This window comes from Denticeps clupeoides, chromosome 1, assembly GCF_900700375.1.
Source record: "Denticeps clupeoides chromosome 1, fDenClu1.1, whole genome shotgun sequence".
Taxonomy (NCBI): Eukaryota; Metazoa; Chordata; class Actinopteri; order Clupeiformes; family Denticipitidae; genus Denticeps; species Denticeps clupeoides.
The window spans coordinates 38,133,334-38,159,993 of NC_041707.1; the positions used below are offsets into that span (position 1 = coordinate 38,133,334).

At 40.9% G+C, this 26,660-nt stretch overlaps 2 protein-coding genes across 6 annotated transcripts; both read right to left on the bottom strand.

Moving 5' to 3' along the window:
• Positions 1–2,705: 2,705 nt before the first annotated feature.
• On the bottom strand, positions 2,706–11,923 carry LOC114798821 (E3 ubiquitin-protein ligase TRIM39-like). Of its 5 annotated transcripts, none has more exons than XM_028994827.1 (16): positions 11,845–11,909; positions 11,645–11,678; positions 11,137–11,219; positions 10,256–10,510; positions 9,979–10,088; positions 9,483–9,552; positions 8,978–9,272; positions 8,531–8,570; positions 8,116–8,379; positions 7,256–7,510; positions 6,464–7,032; positions 6,225–6,320; positions 4,654–4,887; positions 4,401–4,572; positions 4,266–4,292; positions 2,706–4,133 (listed from the first exon to the last, which is right to left on the bottom strand). In XM_028994827.1, the coding sequence occupies exons 2-16, from the start codon at positions 11,648–11,650 to the stop codon at positions 3,574–3,576; spliced, it is 3,036 nt and encodes a 1,011-aa protein (XP_028850660.1). In that variant the 5' UTR covers positions 11,651–11,678; positions 11,845–11,909; the 3' UTR covers positions 2,706–3,573. The 5 variants fall into 5 exon arrangements, with proteins under 5 accessions (XP_028850660.1, XP_028850677.1, XP_028850669.1 ...); XM_028994844.1 differs by having other exon boundaries at positions 10,256–10,287; positions 10,366–10,510; positions 11,645–11,900; XM_028994836.1 differs by lacking the exon at positions 11,645–11,678 and having other exon boundaries at positions 11,845–11,923.
• Positions 11,924–12,842: 919 nt separating this feature from the next.
• Positions 12,843–20,685, bottom strand: LOC114798999 (E3 ubiquitin-protein ligase TRIM39-like). Its single transcript, XM_028995075.1, has 11 exons — positions 20,638–20,685; positions 19,682–19,808; positions 19,448–19,487; positions 18,979–19,242; positions 16,487–16,741; positions 15,602–16,176; positions 15,356–15,451; positions 14,333–14,566; positions 14,080–14,251; positions 13,957–13,983; positions 12,843–13,843 (listed from the first exon to the last, which is right to left on the bottom strand). The coding sequence occupies exons 2-11, from the start codon at positions 19,769–19,771 to the stop codon at positions 13,296–13,298; spliced, it is 2,301 nt and encodes a 766-aa protein (XP_028850908.1). The 5' UTR covers positions 19,772–19,808; positions 20,638–20,685; the 3' UTR covers positions 12,843–13,295.
• Positions 20,686–26,660: the final 5,975 nt, after the last annotated feature.

Consider the following 26,660-nt stretch of genomic DNA (forward strand, 5'->3'; position numbering starts at 1 on the left):
TGCCGGTTTGAATCCCGATCCGCCAAGGTGTCACTGAGGTGCCACTGAGCAAAGCACCGTCCCCACACACCAAGGTTATTATAGTTAACGAAAACGAACGATAAAACTAGAATTGAAAAAGCATTTTCGTTAACTGAAATAAAGAGTTAAAAACTGTTTTGTGTGTATACAAAACGAACTTAAACGAACTAATATTATAGCAAAAACGTCCTTCGTTTTCGTCTTTGTAATAAGCCTTTTGGGTTGAATTAAAATCTATTTACTTCACGCTGCCAGTTTTAAGGCAGGTTTTTGACCATTATGGTAACACGTGGTCTGTGACGTCACGTGTCCATAGTCTGTCCGTGACGCCGCCGGCTAGCGTGATGGCTGCAGCGAAAGTCGGAAGAAAGCGGAAGAAAGTCCTATTTGGGATTTCTTTGATTATGACAGTGGCAAAAATAAAAGTAAGTGCCTTGTTGTAGAAGCAGGTGATACAATATGTGGAATACTTCTCAAGGGGAAAAACCCCACGAATCTGAAAGTCCATTTGAAAAGCTCACACAAAAAGGCGAACCAAGAGTACCTGAACAAGCTAGCCTCTCGCCCGCCCTCCCCCGAAAGAGAAGCGGTAGCCAGGCCAGGTAACATGGGAAAGGAACGTGATACTACAGCATCCATAATGGACCAAGTAGCTGCTGGCTAGTAAATACGCAGGAACACCACAAATGAGAAGAAGCATTGGTAAATATGTTTATTAAGACTGGAATGTCTATACGACTGTGTGACTCGATTACCTTCAAAAAGTTCACCACTTCACTCGAACCAAAATTAAAAAGACCCGGAGCTGCAAGAGTCAATATCCTTATCGGAGCTAAGATGGATAAGGCTATTCTGGTGATTTTGATTCATGCACCTGACAAATATCCTAATTTACAAAAAAAAAACTAAAACTAACACTGTAACTAATAAAAACTAAACTAAAACTAAGCAATTTCAAAATATCAAAACTAATAAAAACTAGTAAATCTGCCTCTAAAAACTAATTAAAACTAACTGAATTTGAACAAAAATAAAAAATCTAAACGAAATAAAAACTAAAACTAATGAAAAATCCAAAACTATTATAACTGTGCCACACACTGCGCCTGTCATGGCTGCCCAGTGCTCACTCAGGGTGATGGGTTAAATGCAGAGGACACATTTCACTGTGTGCACCGTGTGCTGTGCTGCTGTGTATCACATGTGACAATCACTTCACTTCAAATACTGGCTTCAGTCCGAAGCATCAGATGCTCAAATGAATTGGTTGGCAAATTCGGTGACCCTGTATCTCTGAAAGCTTTAGTGTACTCTCCTATTATGCCTTCCACTTTACCTTATACCAAGAATAGGATTGTTAAAACTTCTCTCTTTGGGCTCAGTTTAAACGTTACTTTGGGTTTCAAACTTCTTCCCCCTATGCCCCGCTGGCTGCAAATCACCAGTTCCCTCCATCTTTGGTTGATGATCTGTTCTCTATGTGGTCAAAAGCTGGCATTCACTGTTTTAAAGACCTATACATAGACAATGTCTTTGCCTCTTTCTCACAGAATCATTTCTGTAAATACTTGCAGGTGCGTAGCTTTGCTCATCATACTTTTCCCACATTTCCCAATCTACACCCCATAGATGTTTTAGATGACCTTCTTAAACCAACCCCATCTCTGAAATTTTCGATTTCTTATATTTATGATCAAATTTTAAATTTAATTCATTCTGAAAACACTTTGAGAGGAGGACTTGGGACAGGAAATTCCTAATGTGATTTGGGAGGAGGTTCTGCTGCAAGTTCATGGATTATCTATTTGCGTGAGACTTCATACAGGCCTCATACAGTTTAAGACCTTACATTGTTCATATTACACTAAGGTGCGGTTGTCATAAATCTTAGAGGGTGTCAATCCATTGTCCTCAGCAGTCCTCTGCCAATATTCTGAGATATTTGACACGTCAGAATTTGTGGGGAAAACAGTAGAGCTTGGTGCATTGTCCTACAAAAGTCCATGTGGCGTGATGTATAAGGCGCCTGACTTCGGATCAGAAGATTGAGGGTTCGAGTCCCTTCGTGGTTGGTGTTGTGTCCTCAAAACATTTTAGGGTGGTAGTAGCCTAGTGGGTAACACACTCGCCTATGAACCAGGAGACCCAGGTTCAAATCCCACTTACTACCATTGTGTCCCTGAGCAAGAAACTTACTTCCCTGTAAATACTGATTGTAAGTCGCTCTGGATAAGGGCGGCTGATAAATGCTGTAAATGTAAATTTACTTCAATTTGCATATCACTCAGACAGAGGTGTTGATCTTTCATCATAGACACCACACACAAACATCTGGAGCAGCCCAACTCCATAGTAAGACTCCTGTTTGCTGACCAAAACAACCATTATCACCTCACACACTTTTTAAATGACGCACCTGTTATGTACAGTTATTTATCGTTGTTCATATCGTTGTTCACCTTGGACTCACTGGACATCTGCATGGGCACAATCGCACATATACTTACGCATACTGCTACACACACCAACTCTGTCATTATTTAATGCTGTGTTAGTTGTGCACATTATTGTAACTGTCCTTCCTCATTGTATGTGTCTTTGGAGTGCAGAAACTGTATAAATGAAAGTGAAGTGATTGTCACACGTGATACACAGCAGCACAGCACACAGTGCACACAGTGAAATCATTTTTACTTATATGCTTTATTTACTTTTGTTGAAAACTGTCACTATTCAATGTTAAATCAATTTACTAAGTAACAAGCCGATATGGGCAGAACACAGGTAACAAACAGGAGGTCCATATCAGCCCCATCTTAATACGAACCCAAGAAAAAGAAAAAAGAATCATTACAGGTATTTTTCCTCTTAACTTTCACTAAATTGATAAACATTTGGTGAATGTCTCAAAACCTGCAGCATGAAAAATTATCCCACAGTCCAATGAAATACCTAGAAATTCATACCACTGTCTCATTGTAACCTGAGACATCTAACAAAATTCTTTCACAAAGAACTAGAAAGGACAGTCTAAAACCAAACAATAAGCACTAGAAAAGAAAAAGGAAAAGTTAGTTCAGCTCAAAGGAATGTGTTCCTACAAGCAGAAATATCAACAACAGAAACATAAGTATGGTCCACTAGAGTCTTTTTCATGAAGGAGGTTCTTGCAAAATGAGGGGGTCCCCTTACTTCCCGCAAATGGGGAATAGAAGGGCAGCATGGGTGTGTGCAAAAAAAATTGCTGATGCTGTGACGCCACCCCCACCACGATGCCGCCCTAGGAAACCGCCCATGTGTGTACCACCCATATGGACTTGTTACCTGGGTAAGGGTGGCAATTTAACACCAAATATTGTCAGTTTTAAAGACTGATTGCTGTAAAGTGTTAAATTGGATGTGAATTCAAATCCCAATTTTTGTGCAATGAGTAGAAAATTTGTTCAGTGTTGATTTTATTATAATTGCAACCAAAAATACTGAAAAACAATAATCTCTCTGTACATGTACTGGAGAATCATTTGCTGATTTAAGTGACTGATGTGTTGTGCTTTAGTGAAAGAGAAAGTCAGTGTGAGTGACAGGAGAGATGATGAGTGGTGCTGCGTTTTTACCTCCATCATTAAGACCAGGACTGAAGTACGGATAGAGTTTCTCAGAGAAAGTCTGACCAGTAAAAGAATAAATATGACGCCTGTTCTCTGCATCATAAAAGGAGACCAGACCCTCCTTATAATCCACAAATACCCCCACCTTCTGGGGCTTCTTACTCAGAGAGAGAAGGACTGGAGGATCAGCATAAGCTTTATACTTATTTCCATTCTTCATAGATACAGACCATTGTCCATTTCTTGGTGTTGCTGTGATCTTCCCTTTCCTGTTAATCGACTCTCTGGCGACTCCTAAATCCCACTCAGTCTTCCGCCCGACCTCCACCTCATAGTAAAATCTCCCTGAGGAGAAACCCTCCTTTCCCAGGACACAGCCACAAGGATAAAACCTCTCTGGTTTATCAGGGATATTCTGCAGTTTGTCTCCATTTCTCACTTGTTTCCCATCATCAGATAGGATGAGGAAAGGATGAGCTGAATCAGGATCCAGAGTCACGTCCACTGTAGTGAATGAAGAGAATTACGTGTGAATTGTGTGATGTGGGAATTGACATTTACTGGCTGTAACAAACGGCTGACATTAATAAAAGCTTCAGTAAGATTTAATTGTAAACCACAAAAAAAGTAAAATACCTGCATGCAATTTCAGCAGTGTCGGTTCTGGGGAAACAAAATCATTTTAATAAGCATTTTGTCAAACCATGGAAACAGTGTTCATAATATAGTGTTCAGTCATAATTTAACTGAAAGTTACTCATAATTACTCACGTGTTTGATCAAGTTTATCCATTTCCTTGTTGAATAGTTGATTCAGCTCTGACACGGCTCTCTTCAGAGTCTTCATCCTCTCCTCACACACCTTCACTGTCCACAGCTCATTATCAATTCTGACTTCAGCCCAGTTCTTGGTGTGTGGAGGGCTGCACAGTGTTGGGTAGATCTACAGTAGAGCAGGAGAGAGGAGAAACCCCTCAGCATGGGGAGTGTTGTCCTGTGATGTAGCAGAGAGAGAGATGCTGACCTGTAGGAGGTGGAGGTGATCCTCAGTGTGTGAGATCTTCTCCAGCTCACTGTTCCTCTTCTGGAGCTCTGTGATCTCCTGCTGCAGATCTTTAATCAGCTCTTCAGCCTGCCTCTCTGCAGCTCTCTGCTTCTCCTCCATCACCTCCAGCAGCTCAGCCTGGCTTCTCTCAATTGAGTGCAGCAGAGCAGTGAAGATCTCCACACTGGCTGAGATCTCATCATCTGTGTATTTCTGCATTAGATATAAGTAATTTTCGTCTGAGGCACATGAGACATTCTAAACCAGGAACAATGTTATTTTTCCTGTCTTATTCTTGTATTTTACAAGAGTAAGCTCATCAAGAAGTTCAGTAAGATTTTTTTAGGAAAGCTAAATCCAAAAGGTTGTTCTCTAGCTGTACAAAATAGCTGTATAACATATGTGTTCAGGAGCAGGTCTGTGTGTTCTTTGCCTGTCTCCTCCAAATAAGCACGGAATAACCATCTGTCTAGACTCCTGGCCCAAACAGGACACACAATTGACCTCCTCCTTGAATCGTCACCTTATCGTGGTGGAGGAGTTTGAGATCCCTAATGATCCTAGGAGCAATGTTGTCTGGGGCACTTGGAGCCCCTGGTAGGGTCTCTAATGACAATTTGGTTTTAGGTAAAGAGTGAGACAAAGAACGGTTCAGAAGATCTTTCATGGAAGGAAAAACAAAGAGTTCGAGTATGGTGGACAGTGCCAGTCGTGGCAGTAACCCCCGTACCAACTGGTGGACACCAGAGGTTAGGCGAGCCGTCAGGCTGAAGAGGGAGGCCTACAGGGCATGGCTGGTCTGTGTGTCTCCAGAAGCAGCTGACAGGTACTGGAAGGCCAAGCGGGGTGCAGCAATGGCAGTCAGCGAGGCAGAATCTCGGGGCGTGAGAGGAGTTCTGCTTCAAAGAGGCAGCAACTCGCTCAGTGTTTACAGCGGGGATGGGGAGTCCTGACGTTGACTGGGGCTATAGTCGGGCGGTGGAAAAAATACTTTGAGGAGCTCCTCAATCCCACCAACGTGCATTCTGAGGAGGATCCAGGGTTGGGATACCTGGGTACGGACTGTCCAATCTCAGTGGGCAGCCATGACAGGCGCCCGGGGAGCAGTGTGTGGGGACGGTGCTTTACCCAGTGGCACCTCATTGGCACCTTGGCGGATCGGGATTCGAAGCAGCAACCTTCTGATTACGGGCCACTTCCTTAACCGCTAGGCCGATCTGGGGCAGATCTGGCCCACCGTGCCTGTTTTCAGTTTCTGTTTATAATTAATTCTTTAATAAATCTAACTGTCATGCATTTGAGCCTCATGCCCTTTCTCAGGTGTGACAGCCAAAATGGAGATTCAAAGTAAAGATTTTTTTGGTGGTAAAATCTGGATTGTGATGTGATTCTTTAAAATTTGTAACAAAAAACATAATAATGCCATGATACGCTCAAAAAGACACCACGAAAATTGAGATGTATCTATGAAACAATCAAACATCAGTCAATCAAACATCAGTCAGAAAGACAATTTAAAGAAATTTTGAATATCATAAAAAAATCCCCACTTTCCTGATCTCCATTTGATATTCAATGTCCTGAATCTTCTTCAGTCTGTCCTGGATCATCTGCTGCACCTCAGTCTGTGTCTTCATCAGATAAGACTGTGGACAGAGAGGAGAAGTTCTGGGTTTTGTGCATAAATATTAAGTGCATCAATATTTTGTCAGAGTAACAAACTAACTTGCAGGTTATGTGCACAAAACCTTACTTTAAACCAGGTTCAGTGTTTTTAAAAATTCCTCACCTTCTTCTCCACATACTCTTCTGCTAACGGAACAGTGTTGTGACCTCTGTGGTCTCCCTCAGTACAGAACTGACACACAAACATCTGGTTGTCTCTGCAGAAGAACTTTAGGGGTCTATCATGGTTTGAACATATATAGTCCTCCAGGTTCTTCACTGGGTCAATCAGTTCGTGTCGTTTCAGTTTTGCTGCAGTTTTATGAGGCTTAATGTGAGTCTCACAGTAGGAGGTCAGACACATGAGGCAGGACTTGATGGCCAGATCTGTGCAGATGTCACATGACACAGTGGGTGAACGTCCTGTGGCACTGCTGGCATTCTCAGTTAACAACGTCCTGAACTGGGCCATCATCTCAGAGAGTGTAGTGTTGAGACAAAGTTCAGGTCTTGTAGAATATGTTTTATTACAGACAGGACATCTGCTTTGACTACAGTTGTCCCAGTACTCCTTAATACAGCCCATGCAGAAGTTGTGTCCACATGGAGTAGAGACTGGATCAGTGAACACGTCACGACAGATGGAGCACCGGAGCTGCTCTTCAGACAGGAAACTGCCGGAGGAAGCCATGTCTGCAGTCAAGAAAAAGTAAAAATAATTGTTGCTTTTAGTTTTTATAATTAAAGACTTGAGTTTGGGTGTCTTATAAGGAGGCTGCCTGAATATAGATTAGCAGATGAGAGCAAAAACTGAGACCAGAGTCAACTTCTGTGTCTGTGATATCTGTAAACTTTGTCATGATTCTCATGCACAACATCTTAAAGGAATTCTCAGCAACTTCAACTTCTCTCCTACCTGTGTAGAAGCTCTTAGTGACGGCCTCGCTCTTATAACCACTGCTGACTACAGTAGAGACGCTGATCTTGTACTCTGTTCCTGGCTGCAGCCCAGTTAAAGAACATCTGATGTCCTTCGTAAAAATGATCTTCTCCTCTTCACCATCTCTATGTAGGAACAGCAGGTATGAGACCTGATCCAGAGCTTTACTCCATGTCACTGAGGCAGTAGTTAAATCTGTGATCACAGTAAGGTCCTGCGGCTGAGGGATCACTAAAATGGAACAAATGTGACACTGGATATTCAAATAATTAAATAAAGAGATAGAACTTGTTTAGTCTGTTGCTGATCCACACGTTATATTTGACTGACTCAGGTATCCCCAACAGCAAAATTATTCACTTTGGGCCAAACACACAAAATTGTTAATTAAGAAGCAATATTAAGACAAAGAATGACCCCCAATTTACACAGAACTGTGAAAAAGGTTCTGACAAACATGGACCTCACTTGATTGTTGAGCTCATCATTATTTTATACAGTAGAGTAATGCTGTGTAGTATAACGTGTATAATGTATAATGTGTATAACAATGCATTTGAAATGTGTTCAATTACTGTGCAAATAGCATGCAAGTGGACCATATTTGTCTGAAAACCTTTTGCCAGTATCAGCACCTTCAAGCACTACTGCAATGTAACACTTCTTTTTGTAAAATACCAAAAAAATTAAAAACACAATACATTACCTATATATGTTTTCTGACATTTGGGCCACATGTGAGTATTAATCAGGGCAAAATCAGGCCAGCATATCCATATTTTACATAGAAAATTTTATGTATTAAAAGGCAGACTGGAATTCTACTGAAACTCTACCAGTTTGGGTAGATGCCACCACACATGGACTCTGGCTGCCACTGTCACCTATGGTGGCCACAGAAAACTCATACTCCTCTCCTGGACTCAGGCTCTCAATGGTGATTGTTGTAACTGGAACTATGAGGCTTTGCTGGTTTCTTTCCTGTTTCCAATTCAGTCTGAATCTCTGAGGTTCAGTTGGTCCTTCAGGAGTTCCCCAGCACAGAGACACGGAGTCTGATGTCACTGAGGTGAACTGGATCGGACCAGGAGGAGGGAGGCCTGGAAATTCACCGTTCACAAGTCACCGTGAATTCAGACACAATAAACAGGCATCAGTTAATAAATCATGATATAAGTGACGTATCAAGAAATATGAAGAACATATCAGGTTTGTGTTTATAACCCTTCTTTAGAGAAATTTTAAATTCACCTTTTTCAATGGGCCACTTGGCTTCTCCCAAAGAAATGCTCTAAATGAAAAAATATATAATTAACAACATGCAATATTACTTTCAAATTTTTATTAATGGGGTGCAAAAAAAAACACAAATTGCAGACCATTTTGAACATGACCAACATACACAGCTAATTAGATAATTATTGTACTAATTTAAATCCATTAAACATTTTTATCATGCTTAATATTATATCAATGTACATTTTGTGTGCCTGATGGAGTTAACATAATACAAGCTTTCAGCTGCAAAAGTTTTTTTTTGCATTTTTTTATCATTTGGCCTGTTAGAAAAGAGTTTGATCTTTTAAAATGTATTTTCCCAACATAATTGAAAACAAAATAAAAAACGTTGCCAAAATAAGGTTTTGCCCCTATTCTCAAGAATGAGTGATAAGGATGAGACAAGGATAAAAACTGTACCTGATCTAGAGATAGGATTTTATGGCCGCTGTGCTCCATCCCTGCACACAGGGCACAGATGTAAGTGTGGTCGGTGGTGCAGTACAGCTCCAGCTCTCTGTGGTGCTGCTGGCAGAACTTCTGCTCCACCACGTCTCCAGCCACCTCCACCAGTCTGTGTTTCTGCAGTGCAGGAGCTGTGTAGTGCTGTCGGACGTGTAGGTGACAGTAGGAGGCACAGCAGGTCAGACAGAACTTCACAGCTTTCGCTGGGCAGATACAGCAGGGAACAAGTCCAGGTACAGAAGCATCATGACTGTAGGGACAAAATACAAAATCAAAACCTCATTTAACCTCAGTATCACTCATTAAATCATGAGCATTAAACATCAACCATGTTACTGTCCTGTAGCGACTGCACCACTAACATGTAGCACACAAACCATAATTATATGTATAGTACTAACCAAGAAACCTGTTCTACTTGCTGGTGATATTAATAAATATATAATGTTCAGGAAAATACCAGAAATTCTCTAGCTGTTCACTGCACAGAAACGTGAAGCTGGATGGTTCTGGTGTCTCCAGCTGAACTCCTGAAATTACAACACAGAGAAGATCCATCACATAGCTAAATTAGTCTGGCCCGGATGTGGCCTACACACTGCGGTTACACTCTACATAGACAGCACAAAGAATGACGGCCCTTTGCTTGCCCAGATCTGGTTTGCCAGATCTAAAAACTAAAAACCCTCACCAGGAATTTCTACAACCTTGTAGGCACAAATGTTCCATCAAGAGGTTTCCAGCAGTGTATAGTTCAGGATTTAGAAAAGAAATTTGCAAAATTACAGAAATGTATTTAAACCAATTTACATAATAAAAGTTACACACCTTTCATGTGTTAGTTTTAGTCAGATTTATTCATTAATTTTTTAATAGTTTTGTCTTGGTGGCTCTGTGTGTGAAACTGTAGTCATGGTGTGTGTGTTTCTCAGTTTGTAAAATGATACAATACTTGCTGTGGTAAATATCTGAGTCTCCTCTGAAGTATATGGGCGGTTCCATAGACCAGTCACTCTTCATGGACAGTACACTGGGAACTGGGGACTCTGCTTGCTCATGCTGGATACTGTCAGTAAACATGAACATCAAGACAAAACAGCATTGAACTAAGAAGACAATACAGCTAGAGCTCAAGTACACGTGATCGTGAACATTGAAGTAGAATATTGTAGAATATTCATGCTTGAAAACATTACACCACAACAGATATATAGATGATTTAGTTGAACTCACCTTCTATCTCCAGGACCCTCAGGTCCACCTGTCTGATGAGGTCCAGATACGGATACTGATGTAAATTTCTGATCCCTGGTAGATTTTGTTGCAGAATCATCTCTGTTTACCTCAGAATCAGGCTGCTGGTTTAAGGAAGATGTTGGGTCATGACCGTCCCCATTCGTCCTCTTCACCTCCTTCTGACGTCCAGCATGAAGGTTCTCAGGAGCAGTAGCACCATTCTGACAGTCCCCAAGGTCACGCATTGTTGACCTGTGCAGTTTGAACCAGTGTATCAGAAATGCAGAAATGTGAAAAGTATCCTGTACTTTATTATTTTCACTTCAAGTTCAAGTTGAGCTTGTTAGACAGTACAATGAAATGAATCAACATTTATCCGGAACCTGGTGCTTCATGTAACATTTAAACAAAGTTACATACTGACATAAAGTGCATGTGTGTGACAGACAAACTTGGCTAAATAACGGTCAAACAGGGGACACAGGCAGCGCAAGACAAGCAGTGCAAGAATAACACAGTAATGTCAAATAAACCAACAAAGAAGACAGACAGCATTAAAAAACAGTCATGAATGTGCAGAGTAACAATGTGCAAATGCTGCTGTAATAGAAAAGTAATAGAGATATGTTCTAAACATAACATGTTGAGTATTTGTCTTCAGTATATGGCGACTGTTTGAACCTGAAGCTGTTTGACTCGGCTCCTCTCTCCTCGCGAACTAGAAAGACCGTTCCTGCCCTTCTCAAATCCTGTCTCCTGAACTCTTCCCTCTCGTTTTGTACCAACCTCTACTGTGCCCTAAACACGAACGACAACATCTGTGTGGTGTTGTATCTCACGCCGGTTCACGTTTGCAGAGTAACTCGGAGGGAACTTACCTGCCTCCTTGAGTTCCATCGCACCGAGGTTCCTCGTCTCCTCCAACACGTTCTGATTCCGGTGGCCGTGACAGGCCCATTGGCTGAAAAACACCCCAAAAGCATTAGGTTCCCACCACCATGTTTGACAGTGGTGGTGATCATTGCATTCTTTTTCACTTTCACTTCTCTCACTATCCTGTCACTTTTGGCTTCCGACCACGTCCTCCGAGATTTCATACCATACATGCCTGCAGCAGAACATTTATTTTAAGACTAGGTAAACAAGTACTAATACTTTCTCTGATTGGCTGACCAAAGACAGCTGCATGAAGCAGAGAAATCTGCCTGCACCTTTATATCTTATCCATTTATATCTTATTAATATTTCTGTACAGTTATCATATCGCTTCTCAGCCTGAGAAATGTCACGTGTGGCCCGGGAACAGGTTGAAATGGTAAAAGGTATTCAGACAAACACCACAGTGTCCAGGTTTCATCCCCAATACCAAAGAGTCTGTTATTGTACCTGCATTGTGCGCCGTGGGTGTTCATAAATGTCCCTGCAATACATAATGTTGTCAAAAAGAATTTGCCGTCACGCACATTCACTAGCGGATGTGATATAAAACGTGTTGCACCTCAAGATTAATGTTTTTGCAGTTATTATTTTAAAAAATCTGTATACAATTACGACATATACTCTTTTAGTAAAAGTATGAAACCTACCTCTCAGTCTCACGATATTAAAGTACACATGTAGAAAACGGCGCTGTGTTTGTGATAATTTTAGCTCGGCGCGGTGAAGAGGCGGAGTTTAAAGACAGAAAAAAAACGTCCTGCAGTTGCACCATTTGGCCACTAAACGTCGCTACTTACCAACAGTTTACAGTTTTAAATGAATGTATGATAAAATGTACATTTTACTTGGAACAGTGCCAGACACAATAATATATGGACACCATAGTTTATGCAGCATGTTTTTAAAACAGAGAGAAATATTTATGGTTCACAGCAGATATATTTGAGGCCATGAAAACCCATAAAACATTATCTAAAATAAAGTGAAAAGTGAAGTGATTGTCACTTTATGCACAGCAGCATAGCACACGGTGCACACAGTGAAATTGTGAGCAGTGGGCAGCTTTTGCTCAGTGGCACCTAAATCGAATACGGGGCTGCTTCCTAAACCGCCCCTTGTGTGTATCTTGTGTGTAGAAGAAAATATACTAATTAAAATACATCTAAAATGGCTTCAGGTTCAAACAGCCACCATATAATGAAGACCATGCAGCTATTAAACAGCATGACCAGGTCTAATTACATGTTTTCTCCACACCAATATGATGGTGACATATTCCTATCATTAGAAATAAATGACCTGCCCTAGTGCCTCACCAGAAGCCCTTGTAAGATGCCAGTGGTCGGATGTGGGAGGTGTAGACATATCACCCAATGGTTGATCACCAAAGTGGTTAGTGTTTGGTGTTTTAACCAGTGTGTTATAATGAGTGTAAAATACACTCCAATTGCATAGATGTCTTTGTTTCCCTATATTCTACAATGCTATAAATTAATCTGTGCATTACAAATAATAAAAAGACCTCAGAAAACCTACAACAAAGTTAAGTCAAGTCAACTTTATTTCAAACAATTAATACAGTAAAATACATTACTGTAAAAAACTAGGCATAAAATAAACAAATAAATGAATAAATAAAGGGGGGGTTGAAGAAAATGACTTAAAAGTATAATAATAATAATTTTAAACCTTTAAAATTTTGAAGTTAATAAAGTTAGGGAGGGCTGAAGAGGACAAAATAAAAACACAATGTGAAAGCTAAAGAGACCCTTGAGACCCTGTGATCAGAAGGTTGCCTGTTTGAATCCCGATTGGCCAAGGTGCTGCTGAGCAAAGCACCATCCCCACACACTGCTCCTCGGGCACCTGTCATAGCTGCCCACTGCTCACTCAGGGTGATAGTTAAAAGCAGAGGACACTCCTGTTAATATTACAGTATGGTTGTATTTAAATATTAAATAAGACTAAACGTTTGTGCCATGCTGATTGTATTACAATTGCAAGTAGGAAAAATAATGTTTCATGACTGAAAAAAATTGAAGTGGGGGAATTTGCAGTTTTTTTGAGAAACAGAAATACAGTTAATTGAGTAAAAAACTCATTTTGTATGAATGACAGGAGAGATGATGAGTGGTGCTGCATTTTTACCTTTATCATTAAGACCAGGACTGAAGAATGGATAGATTTTCTCAGAGAAGTTCTGACCAGTAAAAGAGTAAATATGAGAGCTGTTCGCCACATCATAAAAGGAGACCAAACCCTCCTCATAATCCACAAACACCCCCACCTTCTGGGGCTTCTTATTCAGAGAGAGGAGGACTGGAGGACCAGCACAAGCTTTATACTCATTTCCATTGCTCATCCTCACAGTCCAGTATCCATTCTGAGGTGTCAGTATAATCTCCCCTTTCCTGTTAATCGATTCTCTGGCGACTCCCAAATCCCACGCAGTTTTCCACTTGACTTCCACCTCATAGTAAAATCTCCCTGAGGAGAAACCCTCGATTCCCAAGATGTTGGGACATCTATCAAACCTCTCTGGCTTATCAGGGAAATTCTGTCGTTTGTCTCCATGTCTCACTTGTTTCCCATCATCAGACAAGATGAGGCTGGGTTGAGCTGAATCAGGATCCAGAGTCACATCCACTGTAGTGAAAGAAGACATTTAATAAAATGGGAATTGACATTTACTGGCTGTAACTTTGAAACTTTAAAAACTCATTCAGATTTCATTATAAACCACAAAATAATCGAAATACCTGCATGTAGTTTCACCACTTTCAGTTCTAGGGGAAACAAAACCATTTTAATAAGCATGTTGTCAATAGATGAAAATAGTGTCCATAGTTTTCTGTCATAATTGACTCCTGACCATTACTCACTTGTTTCTCCAAGTTTATCCATTTCCTTGTTGAATAGTTGATTCAGCTCTGACATGACTCTCTTCAGAGTCTTCATCTTCTCCTCACACAGCTTCACTGTCCACAGCTCAGGATCAAATCTGACTTCAGCCCAGTTCTTGGTGTGTGGAGGGCTGCACAGTGTTGGGTAAATCTACAGTAGAGCAGGAGAGAGGAGAAACCCCTCAGCATGGGGAGTGTTGTCCTGTGATGTAGCAGAGAGAGAGATGCTGACCTGTAGGAGGTGGAGGTGATCCTCAGTGTGTGAGATCTTCTCCAGCTCACTGTTCCTCCTCTGGAGCTCAGTGATCTCCTGCTGCAGATCTTTAACCAGCCCTTCAGCCTGCCTCTTTGCAGCTCTCTGTTTCTCCTCCATGACCTCCAGCAGCTCAACTTCACGTCTCTCAATAGAGTGCAGCACAGCAGTGAACTCCTCAACACTGGCTGCGATCTCCTCCTCTGTGCATTTCTACATCAGAAATGAGAGATTTTCCCCTTTATCATCTAGAATAGTCTAGAATATTCAAAGTGTAAACATGGAAGATGTTTCTAAATGCAGCAGAGTTTAGTCTGAACTGAGGTAAATTTCATATTCATATTCTAAACCAGGAACAGTCAACAATCTATTGTCCTATTACTGCATATCACTCCCTTGAAAAGGAAACCTTTTATGGTCCATGATTTCTAGTCTACAAACCCTGGTCTCCACCTCCCAGGAAAATGTCTAGTGAATCTGGCCTTGTGTTACATGGAGATGGTTTTTCAGAGGACCCAGAATGGTTATTTTGTAAAACGGGTTTCAGAGTTATTCTCTTTTCTGTGTATTCGTGAGGACAGCAAAGCTGATTTTTTCCCCAACCACTCATTTCTGTAACTTCTATTGTGCTGAAGACTCTGCATGTCTAGGCCAAACTTTTGGACACTCCTTCTTTTTCAATGTGTTTTCTTTGTCTCACTGAAGGCATAAAAACTATGAATGAACACATGTGGAGTTATGTACTTAACATGCTCTTTCTCATGCATAATGGACAAAAAATTAGATTTTTACCAGTCAGATCCTCAAAAAAGCCCAATTTCAAATTCAAAGACCTTAAATTCACTTTCTTTTCTCTCACACTGAACTTTATTTAGTAATGGGGTTGTTGAGCACATCCTAAAAAAATTAATTGTTAAAACCAATCACTAGTAAGTCAACAAACATCAGCACAAGGCATTTAGGTATTTTTTGAATGTCATTAAAAACATCTGATCTCCTCACCTTCCTGATCTCCAGTTGATCTTCAATCTCCTCAATCTTCCTCAATCTGACCTGAATCATCTGCTGCTCCTCAGTCTGTGTCTTCATTAGATTAGACTGTGGACAGAGATGAACTGATCTGGGTTTTTGTGCATCAATATTAAGTACAATTTTAGCAAACTGATCCTCAATCCATTAAAATTGCATGTGTTGTGCACAAAACTTTACTTAAAATTTTAACTTTTAGTGTTTTTAAAAGTTCCTCACCTTCTTCTCTACAGACTCTTCTTCTAAGGGCACCGTGTTGTGACCTCTGTGGTTTCCCTCAGTACAGAACTGACACACACACGTTTGGTCATCTCTGCAGAAGAACTTAAGGGGTCTCTCATGGTTTGAACATATATAGTCCTCCAGGTTCTCTACGGGGTCAATGACCTCATGTCGTTTAAATCTTGATGCAGTTTTATGAGGCTTAATGTGAGTCTCACAATAGGAAGCCAGACACATGAGGCAGGACTTGATGGCCAGATCTGTGCAGATGTCACATGACACAATGGGTGTGTCAAAAAGCGCCTTGGCACTGCTGGCCTTCTCAGGAAACAACGTCCTGAACTGAGTTGTCAGCTCAGAGAGTGTAGTGTTGAGACAAAGTTCGGGTCTTGTAGGGTATGTTTTGTTACACACAGGACATCTGATTTTACTACAGTTATCCCAGTACTCCTTTATACAGCCCATGCAGAAGTTGTGTCCACATGGAGTAGAGACTGGATCAGTGAACACATCAAGACAGATTGAGCACTGGAGATGCTCTTCAGACAGGACGCTGCTGGAAGAAGCCATGTCTGCAGTCAAGGAAGTAAAATAATTATTGCTTTTAGCTGGAGTTTAATTGAAAATGACCGTGAGTTTGTGACTGATAATAGACAAGCAAACAGAGCATCAGGTCAGTGCATTTAGAACTACCAGTGTTACATACTCCAGGTCTTGGAATAGCACCTTCCAAACAGATTTTATTCCAGCACACATATGAGAGCAAAAGCTGAGAGCAGAGTCAGTTTCTCTGGGTCTGAGATATCTGGAAGTGTTTGGTCACGGTTCATGATGTACGAAATCTTAAGGAATTCTATAACAACTTCTTCTTTTCTCTCTTACCTGTGCAGAAGCTCTTAGTGACGGCCTCGCTCTTATAACCACTGCTGACTACAGTAGAGACGCTGATCATGTACTCTGTTCCTGGTTGCAGGCCAGTTAAGGAACATTTGAGGTCCTTTGTATAAATGATCTTCTCCTCTTCACCATCTTTACAGAGGGACAGCAGGTAGGAGACCTGATCCAGTGCTTTGCTCCATGTTAATGAAGCAGTTGTTAAATCTGTGGTTACAGTAAGATCCTGCAGCTGAGGGATCACTGTAATGGAACAGATGTGATATTGGAAATAACTGTAATTAAATAAATAATTTAAGTAATATTTGCAGCATCATTAACAAGAACCAATGTGAAGATCAAGAGTGGCCTCCAATTTATCAATCAAAGTGAAAAAGATATTGACAAACTTTTGTCAATATCAATGGTCAGAAAATGCATTGGTCAAATATGGAGTACCCCAATGATCCATACTAGGACCAATACTATTCTCTCTGTATATGCTTCCACTTGGAAACATATTTCGGAAACATGGTATCAACTACCACTGTTTTGCAGATGACACACAACTGTACATATCCACCAGACATGGAGAAACTAACAGGACGAATCTATCCCACCTATATTGATGGGACTGCTACCGCCACATGTACAACTGCCAAATACCCAGGAATCACAATCGACAGTGATCTGTCTTTCTAGAATCATAAAAGCAATATTTCTAAGACTGCATTATTTCACCTATACAATATTTCAAAGGTAAGATTGACATTCACCAGGCATGATACAGATGTATTTGTCAGGAATCAACCACTGTAATGCTTTACCTATTGGAAAACTGGGATCATCTTTGTAAACTCCCAAGAGTTCAAAATGCTGCCACAAGAAGTCTAACTAGAACAAGAACATTTGAACACTTCCCACCAATTCTGTCCTCACTGCATCGACTACATGAAATTTTTTTGCATAGACTATACATTTATTTTATTAACAAACAACGTTCAAGATAGACTGGTTACTAATTACTTGGGTGACTACTGCCCTACACGAGAATTACACTCCACGAGAATTAGACTCCAGGCTCTTAACCAAGGGATGGTAGTAGCCTAGTGGGTAACATACTTGCCTATGAACCAGAAGACTGGTTCCCACTTGCCTATGAACCAGAAGACAAATCCCACTTACTACCACTGTGTCCCTGAGCAAGACACTTAACCCTGTCCCTGTAACTACTGATTGTAAGTCGCTCTGGATAAGAGCGTCTGATAAATATCATAAATCTTAATACTGAGAATGAACAAATTCTAAGCAGGTGGCTACAGAGCTCCCCTGCTTTAGAATAGCTTTCCTTCTAATGTTTGACAGTGTCAATATTTAAATCAAGGTTAAAGACTCATCTTTTTAGCTAAGCATTCCATAACAGTTAAAACACATGCATACTACCATGTTTCATCATGATGAGCTTCTGCACTTTGGGCAGAGATTTGTGCCAGTAGAAACTGAAATTTAATTGAATATATTTGAATCTTGCACAAACTGAAATTGAATTGTACAAACTGAATCTGAATGTATTAAATTGTATCTTAATTCCAAGGAAATTCCAAGGAAATGTGATGCATTTTTGTGCACAGTGCTCATTTCCATGTTTACAATAACTGTACTCCAGGCTGTGTGTGTTTACGTGACCCACACAGAAGACCTAGAAGACGGGGAAGACGAACACCCCTGGCCTCAGTGAGGAGCACTGGAGTGCCGGCCCTGAGAGTGGGTGAGGGAAGGACCCCCACAATGCTCAACGAAGACCGGAAGTTGGCTACATCATGGGTGGGTGGTTGGGAGGAAAGATGACAGACGTGACATCTTTCCCCCCCACTGTGCACTCTCTGAAGAGTCAAGAACTCTGCGCTGAGGATGACGATGAAGATGATGACGTCAGTGACGTCGAGGCGGACCGGTGCATAGCTCCCAACTGGTCAGCACCACTCACCAGACCGCCTCGACGTCACTGACATCATCATCTTGATGATGGCGAGTAGGAGAAACATGGCTATGCAGGGCTAAGGCGATGGCCTCTTCACCCGCCTCTGCTTTGTCCAGACATTGCCCAAAAAATGGCTGCACAGCAGCAGTGCCCTGTCGTGCTGCAAATAATGCCCGCCCTTCAGTTCCAGGGCAGAGAAGCCGCCCTCCGGTGATGCCGGAGAAGAAGGAAGCAGAGTGTCGAGAGGGTCCCGACTCCCCCTCTCCTGACACCGCCAATGGGGAGTCCAGAAGCAGAGCTGGTCACGCCAAGGGAAACATCCTCGCTCACTCAGCTGCAGCTCTCAGGGCTCTCCCCCATTGTCAATGATGTCTGAACGTGAGCTGCAACTGACTTCCCCTGACATTTGTGCCACAAGTAGTTTAAATCTATTCGTCAGTGCAGAACCAGGCCAGCACATTCATATTTTACACAGAATTTCTATAGTAAAACGCAGACTGAAGTTCTACTGAAACAATACCGGTTTGTGTAGATGCCACCACGCATGGACTCTGGCTGCCATTGTCACCTATGGTGGCCACAGAAAACTCATACTGCTCTCCTGGACTCAGGCCTTCGATGGTGATAGTTGTAACTGGAACTATGAGGCTCTGCTGGTTTCTTTCCTGTTTCCAGTTTACACTGAATTTCTGAGATCCAGTCAGTCCTTCAGGAGTTCCCCAGCACAGAGAAATGGAGTCTGATGTCACTGAGGTGAACTGGATCGGACCAGGAGGAGGGAGGTCTGGAAATTCACACAATTATACACACAAATCCCACTTACACAAATCAAAAACGGTCAGTTATCTAATCATGATTTAAGTGAAAGTGCAATACAATTAATAAAAACTAATTATCTCAAGTTTCAAGAAATATGAAGGAGAAATGAAGGACATCACAGAGGTCTGTGTCAATAATCGTTATTTCTAGAAATTCTAAATACATCATACCTTTATCAATGGGCCACTTTGATTCACCATAACAAATGTTCTGAATGAAAAATTATAATATTAACAATAGGCAATATATTCATTTCATTTATAATATTGTATTATAACATCTGAATTATATATTGAATATATTACCCTATATTGAAAATTGTGACAAATCATAATTTATTATCATTATAATAAGATACAAACCATTACACCCCACCAGATGTATAGATGATTAGCTGAACTCACCAGGTGTGGTGAGTATCTGATCAGTATCTGATCAGTATCAGATTTCTGATTTTCAGTTGCCTCATATTGACAGTCCCAAAGGTCATTCATTTTTGACTTGTGCTGTTTGAACCTCAGTGTATGTTATCTGTGAAGTAGGAATGACAGAAATGTGAAAGAGATCCTGTATTTTCAGCCTTATAATATAACTGCATGTCTCCACACTTGCTGTGGTCTCCAGTACCAGAGAAGAACACCAGTCTTTGTGTTTAGTCATTGAAAATGAGACTTACCTAGTACTGAGTTGTGTTTTGATGCATAAGCACATAATAAACTCTTACTTGTGTATTAATATATGTTCACTGTGAAGCTTTATTTCAGCAGTGTTCTCAATTTATACCATTGGCCCCAAACTTTTCTCACTATAATTTGTGCTTCAGTTCAATTTTACATCCAAATCGTAACTGACCAGCACAAATAGAAATGAAGATAATAGTTAATCTAACCTAGTTCAGATCAATTTTATACATTCCAAAACATCCCTAAACAACAATGCACATTTGCTGTGTGTGTTATACATAGAGATGGAGAGTGTTGTAAGATTTTCCACACCACACATGGACATTATTGGAACACATGTAACGGACATTAATCTTAAGACTTCACACAAGACAGCTGCAGAAAGCAGCGAGATCTCCCTCCGCCTCGTCCATTTTTACCGTATTAATATTTATCTGTCGTGAGATTTATCACTTCTCAGCATGACAGATGTGATGGCATTTCATCCCAAATACTAAAGAGTCTGTCATTGCACCAGCATTGTGCACCAAAGAAGGAAATAAAATAAAATACAAGTGAACGTGATATAAAATGTGCTGCAACTCAACATTTATTTTTTTTCTTGTTATTTTTAGATGCATCGGCGAGACTGTAAGAAATAAAAATCAAACTTAGTCTAGTAAAAGTATGAAACGTACCCGTCAGCTTCATGACCTTAAAACAGTTCTGTGGAAAATGGCGCTGTGTTTTGGAAGAGATTTAATTTTAGCTCGGCTCTGTGAAGAGGCGGAGTTTGAAGAGGGATTAAAAAAAAAAAAAAAAGGCCAATGCCTCTGATTTTGTGGTAACCTACTATTTTAATTAATAACCACTTTAATGTACATTTTTATGTAGAGTCTCATGTTGTCATCTTGTGTGTGCAAGAAAATTTACAATTAGTTAAAAAAAAAAGTCTATAATGGCTTCAGGTTCAAACAGCCACCATATAATGGAGTTCGGCAGGGCATGACCCCTGTACCCATTTACATACATTTACATTTACAGCATTTATCAGACGCCCTTATCCAGAGCGACTTACAATCGGTACTTACAGGGACAGTCCCCCCCCGGAGCAACTTAGGGTTAAGTGTCTTGCTCAGGGACAAAATGGTAGTAAGTGGGATTTGAAGCTGGGTCTTCTGGTTCATAGGCGAGTGTGTTACCCACTAGGCTACTACCACCCCAAATCATGTCTTCTCTACACCAATACAATGGTGATATATTCCGGTCATTATAAATAAATCACCTTCTTATTTGATAGAGCCCATGAAAAAGACTCACTTTTCGTACTAAAACTTTTATTAGTACAGTTCTATTTGTTCATTCAAAAAGAAGACGCAGACGCATGGAAAAAACAATGTCATTAACATGAACACTTTTTAGCTGTTTTCATATTTTTGGATTGATGTACCAGCCACCATGTGATGAGAAGGGGAAGACGGTGACAGGTGATTCCCTGCTTATTTGATCATGGCCAGCCTGAGCCCTTTGCTCAGTCATTTTGACTAAAATCCTAAAATCATTAAGCCTGATCTATTGTCTTTCCCATTCTACAGTTACTCGTCTCCTCTTGTTCTTCCTTTTCAAACGCCAACACAGTTTAATAAATAAGAGTAGAATAAAGGTGGAATACCCACAACTTCTTTGCACGTTACTGCACTGGGGTTCCTGCGTATTACAGACATATCATATCTAACCCTAACCCTAGACATATAGGGTGGTTGTACTGATTGTAAGTCGCTCTGTATAAGGGTGTCTAAATGTAAATGTAAATATCAATTTCACAGCGGCATTTCTGCCTTTTGCCATGACAATAAATGCATTTAATATTGAATATTAGAGTATAGAATATTTTTCTTTTATTCAGTCCTTACATCCATTACAAAATTGTAAACCATAAAACATTGTAAAAAAAACAACAGATAATACAACAAAATATTTTAAACATTTATTAAATCAACACTGACAATTGAAGTGAAAGTGAAGTGATTGTCTAAAGCACAGCACACAGTGACACAGCGAAATGTGTCCTCTGCTTTTAACCCATCAGTGAGCAGCCATGACTGGCGCCCGGGGAGCAGTGCGTGGGGACGGTGCTTTGCTCAGTGGCACGACCTGGGAACTTTACTTTTCATGTGCTCATGGATGTATGATGAATATGGAGGTTTCCATGTAAAATAAATAGTTTTGCAGGTTTCTCGCCTGCTGAGAAGTATTTAAGGTGGAGCAGACAATTTGAAAACTAGCCTCTAGGAGGCTCGCCATCACTTGTATCAATCCACAACAAAAAAAACTGACCTGCCTATTTAATTTTAACAGGCAGACATTAATATATTACAACAAACAAAAAAAAAATATCTGAAAGTAAGACAAAAGTAACTCAAGGTGATTATAAAAGTAATTAACAGTGTTAAACAGCCATAACTTTGAGCTTTAACTGGCAGCTCAGTTTAACAAGACTGATATAAACCTAGGTACTAATCATGCTAGTAATCATGCTAGTAAAGCTGAAATAGACTCTCTCTTTTAGGAATTGGACATCCTTCTGTGTACTTTCAATATTTTAATTATGTTAGACCACATCATTGTGTTGGGGGCTACACACAGTAGAGTCCACCACTTACTGTATAACAGCATAGCACTCTAACCGCACCTCAGAAAATAGGGAGACCCTCCAGCAAATCATGAAGATGGCCCAGTGCATCATTGGGACCCGACTCCCAAATCGCCCCAGTGTAGACTCTACAGTGTAGACTGTAGAGTAAAGAACATAGTCAGTTTGTGCTCCTTCTAGGTCTTGATTTATGCTGTTTCTGATGTCTGGCACTTACTCCTTTTTCTGAAGTTCACCATACTTTTACCTGTATTGGTATTTTCTTGGTGGATAATAGATTACTCACATCTATAGCAGACTGTAAATATGATACCATTGCCTTATCAGACCATGCATCAATCTCAATTCATGTATTTCTGAAAAAAATATTTATATTAGAGCAAAAGCTCAATAGTGTTTATAAGTTCATTTCTCGACAGACTGACTTATTGGTAAGCTTGAATAAACCCCCGGATATATCAGCATCTCTTTTGTGGGAAACCTATACATAGACAATGTCTTTGCCACTTTCTCACAACTGCTTCATAAATATAGCACCGTCCCCACACACTGCTCCCTGGGCGCCTGTCATGGCTGCCCACTGCTCACTCAGGGTGATGGGTTAAATGCAGAGGGCAAATTTCACTGTGTGCATCATGTGCTGTGCTGCTGTGTATCACATGTGACAATCACCTCACTTCTAAATACCTGGCCACCATCTTTGACCAGCTACTGATGAAAATACCTCCTTAGGAATCTCAAGTCCTTTGGTGCCAGAAAAGACATTTTACGGACCTTTTACTACTCCTTCGTAGAGAGTGTCATATCATTCTCTATCATTTGCTGGTTCCATTCCACCAGTATGCAGAACAGAAATCGGTTACAGAGCGCTGTCAGCGTGTGCTCCAATGTTATTGGACTGTCTGTGAGATCCTTATCACACATCTGTGACCAGCAGACATGCAGGCTGGCACTCAAGATCATTAGAGACCCCTCACACCCCTCACCCCTCACACATTGGCAAAAACACCTCCACCACATTGATCCTCAACACTGGCATGCCGCAGGGAAGTGTTCTGAGCCCAATGCTGTACTCCCTGTTTACACACGACAGTGTGTCCAGACACAGCTCCAACACCATCATCAAGTTTGCTGATGATACCACCGTTCAGGCCTGATCAGCAACAACGACGAGACAGCCTACAGAGAGATGGTGAGACTCTTGGCAGAGTGGTGTCAGGAGAACAACTTCTCTCTCAACGTCAGCAAAACCAAGGAGATACAGCTCATCTTCCTGTCTTCATCGGAGGAGGTGCTGTGGAGGGGGTCAGCAGATTCAGGCTCCTTGGGGTCACCCTCAGTGCCGACCTCAACTCCTCAGAACACACAGCAGCGGTCACCAAAAAAGCCCACCAACGACTCCACTTCCTCAGACGCCTAAAGAAGGCTGGGGTATCCACCTCTGCCCTCACCAGCTTCTACAGGTGCGCTGTGGAGTCCATCCTCACAGTTGCGTCCTGGTACGGCAGTTGTACTGCTCAGGACAAGAAAGCTCTGCAGAGGGTGGTGAAAACAGCCCAGAGGATCACAGGCACACCACTCCCAGCAATAACGGACAATTACAGCACTAAGAGCATCCTGAAGGACCCCAACCATCCTGCACTGTCACTTTTAACTTTCCTGCCATCAGGCAAGTGACTCAGGACAATTCACACATGCACAACACGATTCAGGAACAGATTCTACCCCAGTGCCATCAGGCTATTCAACACATAGTAACTGTGGCTCTCTATGAGCAATAAACCGATTTACACTTCACTGAATGTAACTTGCATAACATTATGCACTGACACTTATATTATGCACACTCGCTTTATGCAACTTAGCCTTCTGTGATTTATTTATTGCTGCTGCACTTTGTCTTCTATGTATCATGTTCTATGTTCTGTCTACGTGGGAGGGGTTTTCAAGTAAGAAATTAATTGTGCTCTGTACGCTGTACTTTGTACATATGACAATAAACTTCAACCTCACCCTCTGAACTCTGCCTTGGAGTGGCTCCCCTCCAGACACTGGCTCCGGTGCCCCGTCTGCAGGACACAGAGGAGGAAGGTCACCTTTATTCCTAAAGCTATCCTTCCATTGATCTCTGGACATCCCCGCAAATCAACCATTATCACCTCACACACTTTTTAAATGACACACCTGTTATGTACAGTTATTTATCGTTGTTCATATCGTTGTTCACCTTGGACACAATCGCACATATACTTACACATGCTGCTACTTGTACACACACACACACTCACTCTGTCATTATTATTTAATGCTGTGTTAGTTGTGCACATTATTGTAACTGTCCTTCCTCATTGTATGTGTCTTTGGAGTGCAGAAACTGTATAAGTGCAATATCACAACTCGTTACTGAATCCTCATCTTACCTGCACTTTAACCCTGCTTACTTTAAATTGTAAATATTCTAGACTTAAATTTCTGTCATTTTTACTTATATGCTTTATTTACCTTTGTTGAAAACTGTGATTCCGCCCTCTCCAAGTAACAAGCCGATATGGGCAGAACACAGGTAACAAACAGGAGGTCCATATCAGACCCATCTTAATATGAACCCAACAAAAAGAATAATTACAGGTATTTATCCTCTATCTTTCACTAAATTGATAAACATTTGGTGAATGTCTCAAAACCTGCAGCATGAAGAAGTATCCCACAGTCCAATGAAATACCTAGAAATTCATCCCACTGTCTCATTGTAAGATGAGACAGATAACAAAATTCTTTCACAAACAGGAACTAGAAAGGACAGTCTAAAACCAAACAATAAGCACTAGAAAAGAAAAAGTAAAAGTTAGTTCAGTTCAAAGGAATGTGTTCCTACAAGCAGAAGTATCAAAAACAGAAACATAAGTATGGTCCACTAGAGTCTTTTCCATGAAGGAGGGTCAATTATGGTTGACTTTTGCTCCTCATATGGCTTTTTGGGTTCTTATTAATATGGGGCTGATATTAACCACCTGTCTGGTGCCTGTATACCCAGGGGCGCACCGTTCATTCAATGTGTTTTCTTTATTTTCATCACCATTTACGTTGGTAGATTCTCACTGAAGGCATCAAAACTATGAATGAACACATGTGGAGTTATGTACTTAACAAAAAAAGGTGAAATAACTGAAAACATGTTTTAAATTCTAGTTTCTTTGCTCTGATTACTGCTTTGCACACTCTTGGCATTCTCTCAATGAGCGTCACCTGAAATGGTTTTCCAACAGTCTTGAAGGAGTTGTTTAGCACTTGTTGGTCCAGCTCACCCCAAACCATCTGGGTTCAGGTCCGGTGACTGTGGAGGTCAGGTCTCCACTTCTTGTTAAGTACATAACTCCACATGTGTTCATTCAAAGTTTTGATGCCTTCAGTGAGAATCTACCAATGTAAATGGTTCAAAATAAAGAAAACACATTGAATGAGAAGGTGTGTCCAAACTTTTGGCATGTACTGTATTTAACCATCACTTGGTGATCAGTGGGCAGCACGTGTGCACATGAGCAATGTTTCTAGGTCATTTTTACAGTAAAAATGTTTTGGGCAGGAAGGTAGTTCCTTAACAAGTACCCTTAACAAGTGCGTTTTCAGTTGCCCAGTGCTTTTAAACTGTAGTTTTTTCTTTGTAAAAGAATGCCATTTATAAATCCAATACACAGTTTCCATTTGAAATTATCGGGGGAAAACAGTTTTGGGCCAAACAGGTAACACTTGATACCATTTGTAATAGTTCAAGATGTTGAGTGGGCACAGAGATCATCACCATATAGAGATTTAAAACCTTCTTTATTCTGAAACAGATTTCCTGTCTGTAAGCCTCACTGAACTACACAGGTAATATGGGTATTGCAGCCTGCTTAGCAGTATTCAAGGTGGAACTGACCATTTCTTGCATTTTGAGCTGGTTATTAGATGCCGCTCCAGCCAATCAGAAAATATCCAGCTGCTCCATAAAGCAGCCGGGGCACCTTGCAAAATGAGGGTGCACTTACTTCTTGCAAACGGGGAAAAGAAAACCAAGGGCAGCATGGG

Excerpts from the sequence above, each read along its gene's own strand:
- LOC114798999 (XM_028995075.1), bottom strand. The coding sequence starts at position 19,771 with ATGAATGACCTTTGGGACTGTCAATATGAGGCAACTGAAAATCAGAAA. Across the intron at positions 13,984-14,079 it reads GGATAAACTTGGAGAAACAA|AACTGAAAGTGGTGAAACTA; the intron begins GTGAGTAATGGT and ends TGTTTCCCCTAG. Across the intron at positions 13,844-13,956 it reads AGTGGTGAAACTACATGCAG|TGGATGTGACTCTGGATCCT; the intron begins GTATTTCGATTA and ends CTTTCACTACAG.
- LOC114798821 (XM_028994819.1), bottom strand. The coding sequence starts at position 11,689 with ATGTATTGCAGGGACATTTATGAACACCCACGGCGCACAATGCAG. Across the intron at positions 10,089-10,255 it reads GAGGGTCCTGGAGATAGAAG|TATCCAGCATGAGCAAGCAG; the intron begins GTGAGTTCAACT and ends GTTTACTGACAG. Across the intron at positions 6,321-6,463 it reads AAGAGTATGTGGAGAAGAAG|TCTTATCTGATGAAGACACA; the intron begins GTGAGGAATTTT and ends CTCTGTCCACAG.